Below are 15,837 nucleotides of genomic sequence, written 5' to 3' on the forward strand. Positions count from 1 at the left end.
ACACACACACACACACACACACACACACAGTGGTTGGCAGGAGTCCAAGTCCTATTAGAGTTACAGTATTTATTAGAACAGAATGGAACAAAACCTCTAACCTCTTTGATGAGAGAGACATACATCCTGTAAACGGTGTGTTCTGATTCAACTACTGTAACAGAATAAAGGACTGGCATGACCAACTCTCTCTCTCTCACACACACACACACACACACACACACACACACACACACACACACACACACACACACACACACACACACACACACACACACACCACACACACACACACACACACACACACACACACACACACACACACACACACAGGCTGGTGGAGAGGGTCACTCACTCTCAGTACAATACTAACTCAGCTTCAGTCACCCTGGAAACAACTCTACCCCTTTCTGTGGGAGAACAATGAGGTGTGTTTGTGTGTGTTTTATCTGTGTGGTAAAATACAGTATGGGCTGATCAAGTCTGCTAACCCTGCAGAAACCTGTAGCACAGTTATGTGAACACAAGTTTAGGTCAGGGTTTCCAACTCTGGTGCTGGAGATGTGTGTTAGACATGCAGAGCTGGAAAAAAAGCCTGCACGCCCTGTAGCTCTCTTATAATCTGTTACAGAGTGGCTAAATTAGAAACTGGCCTTGACAGAAATGTTGCCTTTCGAGGAATGCTCAGTTTTAGAAGACCTTGACCTCTAAGACACACAGGAATCAGTATTTTACCAAAGATAGTAAACAACAAGATCAATGGAAAGTACTCAATCATAGACAATACAGTAGTAGAAAAGTTACAAATTCTATGAATACAGTTCATTTGCGAAGTGACAAACATTAATGCAAGATATGGCAGTATTGCATTCTTATTGCTGTTTAAATTACATTCACTACTGTAGAAAGCTTTCAACATGTCTGTAGTTTTCATTACTAGAAAAAGCTATATAAGCTATGGTTCAACTGTAGTAGTACATGAAGAAAGGTCTCAGTGCTCAAACACTCCGTTTGACTTCCTCTCACTGTAACAGTGTAATGGTCCTGTGAACACGCACGCTCACACACACACTCAGACTCGGTCAGTAGTGTCAGTGATGCCCTCCAGCTGCTGTAGAATCATGGACTTCAGTGCGCTGTACCTATGGACACACACACACGGTATGGTGGTGAATGGTAGTGGCCTTATTACACTTTGACAAAAACTGATTTCCTGTTTACAGTGAGGGAAAAAAGTATTTGATCCCCCGCTGATTTTGTATGTTTGCCCACTGACAAAGAAATTATCAGTCTATAATTTTAATGGTAGGTTTATTGAGAGAGTGAGAGACAGAATAACAACAAAAAAATCCAGAAAAACGCATGTCAAAAATGTTATAAAATGATTTGCATTTTAATGAGGGAAATAAGTATTTGACCCCTCTGCAAAATATGACTTAGTACTTGGTGGCAAAACCCTTGTTGGCAATCACAGAGCTCAGACGCTTCTTGTAGTTGGCCACCAGGTTTGCACACATCTCAGGAGGGATTTTGTCCCACTCCTCTTTGCAGATCTTCTCCAAGTCATTAAGGTTTCGAGGCTGACGTTTGGCAACTCGAACCTTCAGCTCCCTCCACAGATTTTCTATGGGATTAAGGTCTGGAGACTGGCTAGGCCACTCCAGGAACTTAATGTGCTTCTTCTTGAGCCACTCCTTTGTTGCCTTGGCCGTGTGTTTTGGGTCATTGTCATGCTGGAATACCCATCCACGACCCATTTTCAATGCCCTGGCTGAGGGAAGGAGGTTCTCACCCAAGATTTGATGGCACATGGCCCCGACCATCGTCCCTTTGATGCGGTGAAGTTGTCCTGTACCCTTAGCAGAAAAACAACCCCAAAGCATAATGTTTCCACCTCCATGTTTGACGGTGGGGATGGTGTTCTTGGGGTCATAGGCACCATTCCTCCTCCTCCAAACATGGCGAGTTGAGTTGATGCCAAAGAGCTCCATTTTGGTCTCATCTGACCACAACACTTTCACCCAGTTGTCCTCTGAATCATTCAGATGTTCATTGGCAAACTCCAGACGGGCATGTATATGTGCTTTCTTGAGCAGGGGGACCTTCCGGGCGCTGCAGGATTTCAGTCCTTCACGGCGTAGTGTGTTACCAATTGTTTTCTTGGTGACTATGGTCCCAGCTACCTTGAGATCATTGACAAGATCCTCCCATGTAGTTCTGGGCTGATTCCTCACCGTTCTCATGATCATTGCAACTCCACGAGGTGAGATCTTGCATGGAGCCCCAGGCCGAGGGTGATTGACAGTTCTTTTGTGTTTCTTCCATTTGCGAATAATCGCACCAACTGTTGTCACCTTCTCACCAAGCTGCTTGGCGATGGTCTTGTAGCCCATTCCAGCCTTGTGTAGGTCTACAATCTTGTCCCTGACATCCTTGGAGAGCTCTTTGGTCTTGGCCATGGTGGAAAGTTTGGAATCTGATTGATTGATTGCTTCTGTGGACAGGTGTCTTTTATACAGGTAACAAACTGAGATTAGGAGCACTCCCTTTAAGAGTGTGCTCCTAATCTCAGCTTGTTACCTGTATAAAAGACACCTGGGAGCCAGAAATCTTTCTGATTGAGAGGGGGTCAAATACTTATTTCCCTCATTAAAATGCAAATCAATTTATAACATTTTTGACATGCGTTTTTCTGTATTATTTTGTTGTTATTCTGTCTCTCACTGTTCAAATAAACCTACCATTAAAATTATAGACCAATCATTTCTTTGTCAGTGGGCAAACGTACAAAATCAGCAGGGGATCAAATACTTTTTTCCCTCACTGTATATTCTCCTAAAGGCATCTACAAATAAAAGCTTATTGGTTGTGTACAGAGTTTAGCAGATGTTATAGTGGGTGCAGCGAAATGCATGTGTTACTAGCTCCTGTGTTACAGTTCAGTAAAAATGTCAAACAAGTACACAAATAATAATCAAAAACTAGAATCAAGAAATAACGAATGTCAGGACAAATCCAGTTGAAAACCCAACACTGTACCAGTTATCCAAAATGCAATATATGCAAATATACACCAAAAATACCTACTAAGATTGATATGTACAGCAGTATAAATATTACAGTGAGCTATGTCAAGAATCCAGTATATAAATACACGGTGTGTATAAACAGTGTAACAAAAATGCAATTATGTACAGTGGTAGATATATTAGAATGAGCTATGTGAAGAATACAGTATATTAATAAGTATCCGGTATATAAATAAGAATCCAGTATATAAATATCGGCCCCTGAGTGGCGCCGCGGTCAAAGGCACTGCATCTCAGTGCTCGAGGCGTCACTACAGACACCCTGGTTCAATTCCAGGCTGTATCACAGCCGGCCGTGATTGGGAGTCCCATAGGGCAACAGATACAATTGGCCCAGCGTCATCTGGATTTGGTCGGTGTAGGCCGCCATTGTAAATAAGAATTTGTTCTTAACTGACTTGCCTAGTTAAATAAAGGTTCAATAAATGTTTTTAATAATAATAATAAATATGCAGTGTGTATAAACAAACAAAAATGCAATTATGTACAATAGTGAAATATATTAGAATAAAGTCTCATACATGTGACAGCAGCGTTGGCTGTGTGTGTTTGTGTATGGGCGTATGCGTGTGTGTCTACGGAGACTGCATGTGTATAAGGTGTCTGTGTGTGCTTTGTGTAAGTGAGTCTATCTTTGTCTCATACTACTTACTACTCTCACTAACTACAGGATGGCTGTTCAGCAGTCTGATGGCCTGACTCGCTCCCTCTCTCTCTTTACCGCACCTGCTGTCTGAACCTCTGAATGCTCGGCTATGAAAAGCCAGCTGACATTTACTCCTGAGGTGCTGACCTGTTGCATCCTCTACAACCACTGTGATTATCAGTTGACCATGTTCGTCATCTATGAATGTTTTAACATCTTTTCATTACATTTTTTTATTTATTTCTTTATTTCACCTTTATTTAACCAGGTATGCCGGTTGAGAACAAGTTCTCATTTACAACTGCGACCTGGCCAAGATAAATCAAAGCAGTGCGACAAAAACAACAACACAGAGTTACACATGGGATAAACAAACGTACAGTCAATAACACAATAGAAACATCTGTATACAGTGTGCGCAAATTAAGTAAGGAGGTAAGGCAATAAATAGTAATTACAATTTAGCAATTTACTGGAGTGATATATGTGCAGATGAGGATGTGAAAGTAGAAATACTTGTATGCAAAAGAACAGAAAAACAAAAACAAATATGGGGATGAGGTAGGTAGTTGGTTGGATGGGCTATTTACGGATGGGCTATTTACAGATGGGCTGTGTACAGCTGCAGCGATTGGTAAACTTCTCTGACAGCTGACGCTTAAAGTTAGTGAGGGAGATATAAGTCTCCAACTTCAGTGATTTTTGCAATTTGTTCCGGTCATTGGCAGCAGAGAACTGGAAGGAAAGGTGGCCAAAGAAGTGTTGGCTTTGGGGATGACCAGTGAAATATACCTGCTGGAGTGCATGCTATGGGTGGGTGTTGCTATGGTGACCAGTGAGCTGAGATAAGGTGGAGCTATACCTAGCAAAGACTTATAGATGACCTGGAGCCAATGGGTTTGGCGACGAATATGAAGCGAGGACCAGCCAACGAGAGCATACATGTCCCAGTGGTGGGTAGTGTATGGGGCTTTGGTGACAAAACGGCTGGCACTGTGATAGACTGCATCCAATTTGCTGAGTACAGTGTTGGAGGCTAATTTGTAAATGACATCGCCGAAGTCAAGGATCAGTAGGATAGTCAGTTTTACGAGAGTAAGTTTGGCAGCATGAGTGAAGGAGGCTGTGTTGCGAAATAGGAAGCCAATTCTAGATTTAACTTTGGATTGGAGATGCTTAATGTGAGACTGGAAGGAGAGTTTATAGTCTAGCCAGTCACCTAGGTATTTATAGTTGTCCACATATTCTTAGTCAGAACCGTCCAGAGTAGTCATGCTAGTCGGGCAGGCAGGTGCGGGCAGTGATCGGTTGAAAAGCATGCATTTCGTTTTAGTTGCATTTAAGAGCAGTTGGAGGCCAACGGAAGGAGTGTTGTGTGGTGTTGAAGCTTGTTTGGAGGTTTGTTAACACAGTGCCCAAAGAAGGTCCAGATGTATACAGAATGGTGTCGTTTGCGTAGAGGTGGATCATAGAATCACCAGCAGCAAGAGCGACATCATTGATATATACAGAGAAAAGAGTCGGCCCGAGAATTGAACCCTGTGGCACCCCCATAGAGACTGCCAGAGGTCCGGACAACAGGCCCTCCGATTTGACACACTGAACTCTATCTGAGAAGTAGTTAGTGAACCAGGCGAGGCAGTCATTAGAGAAACCAAGGCTGTTGAGTCTGCCGATAAGAATACGGTGATTGACAGAGTCTAAAGGCTTGGCCAGTTCGATGAAGACGGCTGCACAGTACTGTCTTTTATCGATGGCGGTTATGATATCGTTTAGGACCTTGAGCGTGGCTGAGGTGCACCCATGACCAGCTTGGAAACCAGATTGTATACCGGAGAAGGTACGGTGGGATTCGAAATGGTTGGTGATCTGTTTGTTCACTTGGCTTTCGAAGACTTTAGAAAGGCAGGGCAGGATGGATCTAGGTCTGTAACAGTTTGGGTCTAGAGTGTCACCCCCTTTGAAGAGGGGGATGACCGCGGCCGCTTTCCAATCTTTAGGAATCTCAGACGATACGAAAGAGAGGTGAACAGACTAGTAATAGGGGTTGCAACAATGACAGCGGATAATTTTAGGAAGAGAGGGTCCAGATTGTCTTGCCCAGCTGATTTGTAGGGATCCAGGAGAAGCCGGAGGGGCTTGGGCCAGTTGCTGCGGGGGGTGCAGAGCTGTTGGCCGGGGTTGGGGTAGCCAGGTGGCAAGCATGGCCAGCCGTAGAGAAATGCTTATTGAAATATCGTGGATTTATCAGTGGTGACAGTGTTTCCTAGTCTCAGTGCAGTGGGCAGCTGGACTTTACAGTGTCCCCAAAACTTTAATGGAATTAGTGCTGCAGGATGCAAATTTCTGTTTAAAAAAGCTAGCCTTTGCTTTCTTAACTGACTGTGTGGATTGGTTCCTGACTTTCCTGAAAAGTTGCATATCGCAGGGACTATTCGATGCTAGTGCAGTACGCACAGGGTGTTTTTGTGCTGGTCAAGGGCATTCAAGTCTGGAGTGAACCAAGGGCTATATCTGTTCTTAGTTGTACATTTTTTTGAAAGAGGCATGCTTATTTAAATTGGTGAGGAAAGCACTTTTAAAGAAAACCCAGGCATCCTCTACTGACGGGATGAGGTCAGTATACTTCCAGGATACCCGGGCCAGGTCGATTAGAAAGAACTGCTCGCAGAAGTGTCTTGAAGAACGATCTAGCCTTAATGGCTATGTACTCTTATAATCTCCACCGGCACAGTCAGAAGAGGACTGGCCACCCCTCAGAGCCTGGTTCCTCTCTAGGTTTCTTCCTCTGTTCCAACCTTTCAAGGGAGTTTTTCCTAGCTTGCTCTTTGGGGTTTTAAGCTGGGTTTCTGTATAAGCACTTTGTGACATCTGCTGATGTAAAAAAGGCTTTATAAATAAATTGTATTGATTGGCTTTATAAATACATTTGATTGATTGAAGCTACAGACAGAATTACATAAGCATTTTAGTCATTTAGCAGACTCTCTTATCCAAAGCCACCTACAGTAGTGAGTGCAGACATTTTTCATACTGGTCTCCCTCGGGAAACAAACCCACAACCCTGCATTGCAAGTGCCATGCCTTAACAACTGAACCACAGAGGTGTATGTGTGTGTCTGTGTGTGTGCGTGCGTGCGTGTGTGCTGCAGTTTATATCCTCCTTAAGGTATCCTGTCAACACCCCCCCCTTGGGTTGTGCCATGGCGGAGATCTTTGTGGGCTATACTCGGCCTTGTCCTAGGACGGTAAGTTGGTGGTTGTAGACATCCCTCTAGTGGTGTGGGGGCTGTGCTTTGGCAAAGTGGGTGGGGTTATATCCTGCCTGTTTGGCCCTGTCGGGGGTATCATCGGATGGGGCCACAGTGTCTTCTGATCTCTCCTGTCTCAGCCTCCAGTATTTATGCTGCAGTAGTTTATGTGTCGGGGGGCTAGGGTCAGTCTGTTACATCTGGAGTATTTCTCTTGTCTTATCCGGTGTCCTGTGTGAATTTAAATATGCTCTCTGTGATTCTCTCTTTCTCTCTTTCTGTCTTTCTCTCCGAGGACCTGAGCCCTAGGACCATGCCTCAGGACTACCTGGCATGATGACTCCTTGCTGTCCCCAGTCCACCTGGCCGTGCTGCTGCTCCAGTTTCAACTGTTCTGCCCTCGGCTATGGAACCCTGACCTGTTCACCGGACGTGCTTGTTGCACCCTCGACAACTACTATGACTATTATTATTTGACCATGCTGGTCATTTATGAACATTTTAACATCTTGACCATGTTCTGTTATAATATCCACCCGGCACAGCCAGAAGAGGACTGGCCACCCCTCATAGCCTGGTTCCTCTCTAGGTTTCTTCCTAGGTTTTTGCCTTTCTAGGGAGTTTTTCCTAGGGAGTTTTTCCTAGCCACCATGCTTCTTTCACATGCATTGCTTGCTGTTTGGGGTTTTAGGCTGGGTTTCTGTACAGCACTTTGAGATATCAACTGATGTACGAAGGGCTATATAAATAAATTTGATTTGATTTAACACAGAGTAATGTTGTTCAGTACGACATAACATTTTGTTGGTGGGTAAAAGTCATTCTATTCAGCACAATGTTTACAGAAATAACACACTAATAACACACTAAAAGACAAACCATGGACAGACCATAGAAACAATATACAGCAGTACAATAATGACAAGATGAACATTCAACTCTTACAAGACATCTTCCTGTCACCAAACTAACTGTATCAATGGCACAGCACATTATCCAAGGCAAGTTCTGAATACTGCAGCTAGCCATTGCGTCACGTTCTGCAATGTTTACTTCCTTTGAATGAAAGTTACAACAGAAATTGTGATGTACAGTACTTTTTGCACAGTTCAGAATTGTTTTGCGAGAGGAAATGTTGCTCAAGAACACTAAAAACACGTAAAACATGTAAAAACCACCCAAACCCCTTAAGTAAACTTGTGTGTTGTAAAGAGTGACATACTTACTTTCTGGTCAGTTTAGAAATCTCTCTCTCCTCTTCCTCTTTCAGTTTCTCTACAAAGCTATCCAGGACTGGCATCTCAAAATTAATGTACTGCGCCACCTGAGGAGAAACAGAAGTATTGTCATATAACACCTGCAATATTTTCTCATAACATGAAGTAGGCCTATCATTTTATTACACGCGAGTAGAAGAAGCCAAAACGAGAGTAGAATGGTTGGACTCTTGCACACTATGTACTTGCAAATAAACATTTATCAAAGTACAAATGTTCTGTCAAGAATATGTGACTGAAATGTTTCACTTGAAAGTTTTACTGCAGTGGTCACACAGTGTTCCTTGGTAGTCTTAAACAAATCTACTTTGAAACAAAAGTATACACCTCACACACATAGTTATGGGATAAAAAAAGGACGACACCTCTACCATGTCAGATATAGAGTTCAAATGTATTACATTTTGAGTTCGCATCCCAAAATTACACTGAATATAAACTCAACAAAATAAGAAACGTCCCTTTTTCAGGACCCTGTCTTTCAAAGATAATTCGTAAAAATCCAAATAACTTCACAGATTTTCATTGTAAAGGGTTGAAACACTGTTTCCCATGCTTGTTCAATGACCCATAAACAATTAATGAACATGCAGCTGTGGAACGGTCGTTAAGACACTAACAGCTTACAGACGGTAGGCAATTAAGGTCATTGTTATGAAAACTTAGGACACTAAAGAGGCCTTTGTCCTGACTCTGAAAAACACCAAAATAAATTGCATTGTCCGTACTGTTAGACGCCTAAGACAGCGCTACTGGGAGACGGGACGGACAGCTGATCATCCTGGCAGTAGCAGACCACATGTAACAACACCTGCACAGGATCGGTACATCCGAACATCACACCATCACAGATACAGGATGGCAACAACAGCTGCCCAAGTTACACCAGGAATGCACAATCCCTCCATCAGTGCTTAGACTGTCCGCAATAGGCTGAGAGAGGCTGGACTGAGGGCTTGTTGTAAGGCAGGTCCTCACCAGACATCACTGGCAACAACGTCGCCTATGGTCACAAACCCACCGTCGCTGGACCAGACAGAACTGGCAAAAAGTGCTCTTATCTGACGAGTCGCGGTTTTGTCTCACCAGGGGTGATGATCGGATTCGCGTTTATCGTCGAAGGAATGAGCGTTACACCGATGCCTGTACTCTGGAGCGGGATCGATTGGAGGTGGAGGGTCCGTCATGGTCTGGGGCAGTGTGTCACAGCATCATCGGACTGAGCTTATTGTAATTGCAGGCAATCTCAACGCTGTGCGTTACAGGGAAGACATCCTCCTCCTTCATGTTGTACCCTTCCTGCAGGCTCATCCTGACATGACCCCCAAGCATGACGATGCCACCAGCCATACTGCTCGTTCTGTGCGTGATTTCCTGCAAGACAGGAATGTCAGTGTTCTGCCATGGCCGGCGAAGAGCCCGGATCTCAATCTCATTGAGCACATCTGGGACCTGTTGGATCGGAGGGTGAGGGCTAAGGCCATTCCCCCCCAGAAATGTCAGGGAACTTGCAGGTGCCTTGGTGGACGAGTGGGGTAACATCTCACAGCAAGAGCTGGCAAATCCGGTGCAGTCCATGAGGAGGAGACGCACTGCAGTACTTAATGCAGCTGGTGGCCACACCAGATACTGACTGTTACTTATTTATTACTGTCACATGTCTGTGGAACTTGTTCAGTTTATGTCTCAGTTGATGAATCTTGTTATGTTCATACAAATATTTACACATGTTAAGTTTGCTGAAAATAAATGCAGTTGACAGTGAGTGGATGTTTCTTTTTTTGCTGAGTTTACATCACAGAAGACTGAAATATAACAAAACCGCTTGACATAGAAACACCGGAGTTTCTGAAATAATAACAACAGAGTTTCTGTTTTTTGAAATAATGTTGATTAATTATCAAATTATGAAAAATATGAATAACATTCCACCTATGAGGCCACAAGGGCATTTAACTGCAGGAAAGAGCTACTACATGTTTATTTGCAAGTCCACACAGTGCACCAGAGTCCCATTAAGCTGAAGATAAATACAATGCAGCCACATAACTATGATGACCCAGCTGTATTGGAAAAACAACAATAACAGTATTTACCTTTGAGCCTAACATTATGCTGAACAGAAGGATATATTCACTGTCAACAATACTATAGCAGCTGCAATAACAGTCTGCAATTAAACCGCTATTGCCCCAATTGTTAATACAGTCCTAACAGGGAAGTCTATCATCAGCATTCCATTAGATCAAATACCACTGATTATGTCACTGGGATATTACTATGGGTCAGTATTTGGAGGGCCATCACAACATGGAGGTCCAACCTCTTAGAATACACATACAGTATGAAAGAGAGAGAGAGAAAGAGATAGAGAATGCAGGCTCACGTCATGTGTGACCTCCTCCCCTAGATCTGTCTCCATAATAAAGATCTTGGAGATCTTCTCACAGGGTCCATGAAGCACACGGTACACCAGAGGATACTCACTGTCCTTCAATGGGGTTCTCTCTGCAACACACACACACACCCGTACGCATACACATAAATATACTTTTCCATACATACCCACGCATAAACACACACACGGCACAAAGGAACGAGATGTGGTCACTTACCACCAGACTCGTGGACCATGTAGAGAACAAACTCATCTGCTTTATTCTCAACCTGGAGACACAGACAGTCAGAAACATGACAATCACATCTGAGAAACTAGTGTGTGTGTATTGTGTGAGTGTGTGTAAAAACATGTGTGTATAACTCACTCTGAACTTTTGTAGCAGCAGGTTGAGGACCTGTAGTGTTGTCATGGAGCTGTTGACTCGGACGTTAGTGACCGACCCGAACGCTGGAGTAAATACTGATGTCTGGAGAGAACACATGCACGAGCGCACACACGCACACACAAACACACACACATACATAGCAAATATATACAGTGAAAAGGGCAGTGCACCCAAAACTGATCTTTGAGGAACAATATAATTTACATTTACATTTCAGTAATTTAGCAGACTCTGCTATCCAGAGAAACTTACAGTTAGTGCATTCATTTAAAGGCAACTAGGTGAGACCTCCACATATCACAGTCATAGTAAGTAAAAAAAAAAATCATAAATAAAGCAGATATCAGCCAAGTCAGTGCTAGTAAGAAAAGACAAGTGCGAGTGTTGGTGGGATTAATCAAGATACTTTTTGAAGAGGTAGGTTTTCAGATATTTTATGAAAAAGGGCATATACAACTTTGGAGTCACCAGTAATGTCACGTTCTGACCTGTAAAGGTGTTATTTGTTAGTGTTTAGTATGGTCAGGACGTGGCAGGGGGTATTTTGTTTATATGTTTCGGGGATTGTTAGTCTATGTGTATAGACAAGGGGTGTTTGCTTAGAGTGGTCTAGAGTTTTGGTATATGTTCTATGTTAGGGCATTTTCTATGTTTATTCTAGTCACTCTGTTTCTATATGCAGTTTTGTTCTTGACCTTCAATTGTAAGCAGCGGCTCCTCGTTGCTTCTGATTGAAGGTCCTATAATTAGGGGTTTGTTTGTATTGTGGATTGTGGGTAGTTGTATTCTGTTTTGTGCTTATCACCTGACAGAACTGTTAGTGTCGTTTCCGTTAATTGTATACGTGTTTCATTTGTTTCTCCTTCTTCAATATTAAAAAAGAAGATGAGTATACACTTCCCTGTTGCGTCTTGGTCCTCCACACACGACACGCGTTACAAGTAAGCACAGCTATGTGTGTGTACATATGCATGTGTTACCTTGTGGTTATAGAAGTGTCCATTGATGGAGAATCTGTGTGAGCGTAAGTGCTGCAGGTCAGAGTGTCCGTGTGTCTTTGACCTTCTGGTGACCCCCATGAAGGAGGCATCACTCCTGGTCCGCAGCAGCTGGGGGACCTCCTCATCGTCCTCCTCTAGACTACCTGAGGGAGAGAACAAAGAATTAGAACTTCCACTTCCTTCTGCTCCTCCTCCTTACCTTCATCATCCTCCTCCCCCTCATACTCCAACTCAAAAGTAATGTTTATACAGTGTCTGTACAGGCCGTAATACATTTATTGTATTTATAGATATGTACAGGACCTTCGGAAAGTATTCAGACCCCTTGACTTTTTCCACATTTTGTTATGTTACAGCCTTATTCTAAAATTGATGAAATAAATGTTTTTCCTCAGCAATCTACATACAACACCCCATAATGACAAAGCAAAACAGGTTTTTAGAAATGTTAGCAAATTTATTTTAAAAAAATAACAGAAATACCGTATTTACATAAGTATTCAGACCCATTGCTATGAGACTCAAAATTGAGCTCTGGTGTATCCTGTTTACATTGATCATCCTTGAGATGAGGGCACACACCTGTCTATACAGTATAAGGTCCCACAGTTGACAGCACATGTCAGAGCAAAACCCAAGCCATGAGGCTGAAGGACTTGTACGTAGAGCTCTGGGACAGGATTGTGTTGAAGTACAGATCTGGGGAAGGGTAACAAAACATTTCTGCAGGTCCCCAAGAACACAGTGGCCTCCGTCACTCTTAAATGGAAGAAGTTTGGAACCACCAAGACTCTTCCTAGAGCTGGCCGCCTGGCCAAACTGAGCAATTGGGGGAGAAGGGCTTTGGTCAGGGAGGTGACCAAGAATCCAATGGTCACTCTGACAGAGCTCCAGAGTTCCTCTGTGGAGGTGGGAGAAACTTCCAGAAGGACAACCATCTGTGCCGCACACCACAATCAGGCCTTTATGGTAGAGTGGCCAGACGGAAGCCACTCCTCAGTAAAAGGCACATGCCAGCACGCTTGGAGTTTGCCAAAAGGCACCTATAGACTCTCAGACCATGAGAAACAAGATTCGCTGGTCTGATGAAACCAAGATTAAACTCTTTTGCCTGAATGTGTCACGTCTGGAGAAAACCTGGCACCATCCCTACGGTGAAGCATTGTGGTGGCGGCATCATGCTTTGGGGATATTTTTCAGGGGTAAGGACTGGGAGACTAGTCAGGATCGAGGGAAAGATGAACAGAGCAAAGTACAGAGAGATCCTTGATGAAAAGCTGCTCCAGAGTTCTCATGACCTCAGACTGGGGTGAAGGTTCACCTTCCAACAGGACAACGACCCTAAGCACACAGCCAAAACAATGCAGGAGTGGCTTCGGGACAAGTCTCTGAATGTCCTTGAGTGGCCCAGCCAGAGCCCGGACTTGAACACGATCAAACATCTCTGGAGAGACCTGAAAATAGTTGTGCAGCAACGCTCCCCATCCAACCTGACAGATCTTGAGAGGATCTGCAGAGAAGAATGGGAGAAACTCCCCAAATCAGGTGTGCCAAGCTTGTAGCCTCATACCCAAGAAGACTCAAGGCTGTAATCGCTGCTACAGGTGCTTCAACAAAGTACTGAGTAAAGAGTCTGAATACTTAAGTAAATGTGATATATTCTAAAAAGCAGTTTTTGATTTGTCATTATAGGGTATTGTGTGTAGATTGATGTGGGAAAAAAACAATTGAATCAATTTTAGAATAAGGCTGTAACGTGGAAAATGTCAAATGTGGAAAAAGTCATGGAGTCTGAATACAATCCAAAGCTCAAATATTTATTGTGGAAAAAATATGATATATGTACGTATTTATGTATTTATAACAGTTTCCTAATCAATGCTATTTTTTTCAAGTGGGTATCCCCTCCCAGCTGGAAGTGCACATGGCAACATATCTAAAGCTGTAATCCCTGCTCAGGTGTCTCTGTGTTTGTCTGCACATGTGCTGTAGCAGGTGGGTATACTGAAGATTTAATTATAGAGTAATACGACAGGTGACAGGATTGATAGAGCAGGATTACACGTGTGTGTGTGTGTGTGTGTGTGTTGACTGTCTGGATGTCGGCCCACCACCTCAAGCTTAACCTCGACCAGATGGAGTTGCTCTTCCTCCCGGGAAGGCCTGCCCACTCAAAGACCTCTCCATCACGGTTGATAACACCACAGTGTCCCCCTCCCAGAGTGCAAAGAATCTTGGCGTGACCCTGGACAAAACCCTGGCGTGACCCTGGACAAAACCCTGTCGTTCTCTGGAAACATCAAGCAGTGACTCCCTCCTGCAGGTTAATGCCCAGAGTACGACCCTACCTCACATAGTAAGCGGCGTAGGTCCTAATCCAGGCACTTGTCATCTCCCGTCTGGACTGCTGCAGCTCACTATTGGCTGGGCTCCCCGCTTGTGCCATCAAACCCCTGCAATTTATCCAGAATGCTGCAGCCCGCCTGGTGTTCAACCTTCCAAAGTTTTCCCATGTCACACGCTCCTCCGCACACTCCAATGGCTTCCAGTCAAAGCTCGCATCCCCTACAAGACCATGGTACTTGCCTATGGTGCGGCAAGAGGAGCTGTCCCTCCCTACCATCAGGCTATGCTCAAAACCTACACCCCAACCCGATCACTCTGTTCTGCCACCTCTGGTCTCTTGGCCCTCCCAACCCAGCGGGGGGTCAGCTCCCGCTCAGCCCAGTCCAAGCTCTTTTCTGTCCGGGCACCCCAATGGTGGAACCAGCTTCCCCCTGAAGCTAGGACAGCAGAGTCCCTGCCCATCTTCTGAAAACAACTGAAACCCTACCTCTTCAAAGAGTATCTTAAATAATCCCACAGCAACCCCCTCACACCCCCTTCACACACTGACCTCCCCACCCACCCCTCAAAAAGACTCACTGTTGACTTATTGTATTTGTTGTTGCTCTGACTGCTGATAACTACTTATTGAGGACAAACATACTTATGCCTGTGATATGTGGTTGTCTGACTTAGCTACACTATGTGACCAAAAGTATGTGGACACCTACTAGTCGAACATCTCATTCCAAAATCATGGGCATTAATATGGAGTTGGTCCTCCTTTGCTGCTATAACAGCCTCCACTCTTCTGGGAAGGCTTTCCACTAGATGTTGGAACATTGCTGCGGGGACTTGCTTCCATTCAGCCACAAGAGCATCAGTGAGGTCGGAAACTGATGCTGGGCAATTAGGCCTGGCTCGCAGTCAGTGTTCCAATTCATCCCAAAGGTGTTCGATGGGGTTGAGGTCAGGGCTCTGTGCAGGCCAGTCAAGTTCTTCCACACCGATCTCGACAAACCATTTTTGTATGGACCTCACTTTGTGCACGGGGGCATTGTCATGCTGAAACAGGAAAGGGCCTTCTCCAAACTGTTGCCACAAAGTTGGAAGCACAGAAGCGTCTAGAATGTAATTGTATGCTGTAGTATTAAGATTTCCCTTCACTGGAACACTGGAGCCTGAAAAATGAAAAACAGCCCCAGACCATTATTCCTCCTTCACCAAACTTTACAGTTGGCACTATGCATTTGGGAAGGTAGCGTTCTCCTGGCATCCGCCAAACCCAGATTCATTCGTCGGACTGCCAGATGGTGATGAGTGATTCATCACTCCAGAGAACGTGTTTCCACTGCCCCAGAGTCCAATGGCGGCGAGCTTTACACCACTCCAGCCGACTCTTGGCATTGCGCTTGGTGATCTTAGACTTGTGTGCGGCTGCTCGGCCATGGAAACCCCTTTC

General features: G+C 44.2%; 1 protein-coding gene across 2 annotated transcripts in view; it reads right to left on the bottom strand.

Moving 5' to 3' along the window:
- Positions 1 to 602: 602 nt before the first annotated feature.
- Positions 603 to 15,837, bottom strand: part of rassf4a (Ras association domain family member 4a) — a 98,201-nt gene continuing 82,966 nt past the window's right edge. Inside the window, exons 6-11 of one of the 2 annotated variants that reach the window (XM_014153928.3) lie at positions 12,030 to 12,193; positions 11,029 to 11,130; positions 10,879 to 10,930; positions 10,650 to 10,771; positions 8,213 to 8,310; positions 603 to 1,142 (exon numbers count right to left, since the gene is read on the bottom strand). In XM_014153928.3, coding sequence (XP_014009403.1) covers positions 1,073 to 1,142; positions 8,213 to 8,310; positions 10,650 to 10,771; positions 10,879 to 10,930; positions 11,029 to 11,130; positions 12,030 to 12,193 — 608 coding nt within the window. In that variant the 3' untranslated portion in view covers positions 603 to 1,072. 2 annotated transcript variants of the gene reach the window in all.

The sequence above is a fragment of the Salmo salar genome, chromosome 18 (assembly GCF_965601325.2).
Source record: "Salmo salar chromosome 18, fSalSal1, whole genome shotgun sequence".
NCBI classification, from domain to species: Eukaryota; Metazoa; Chordata; class Actinopteri; order Salmoniformes; family Salmonidae; genus Salmo; species Salmo salar.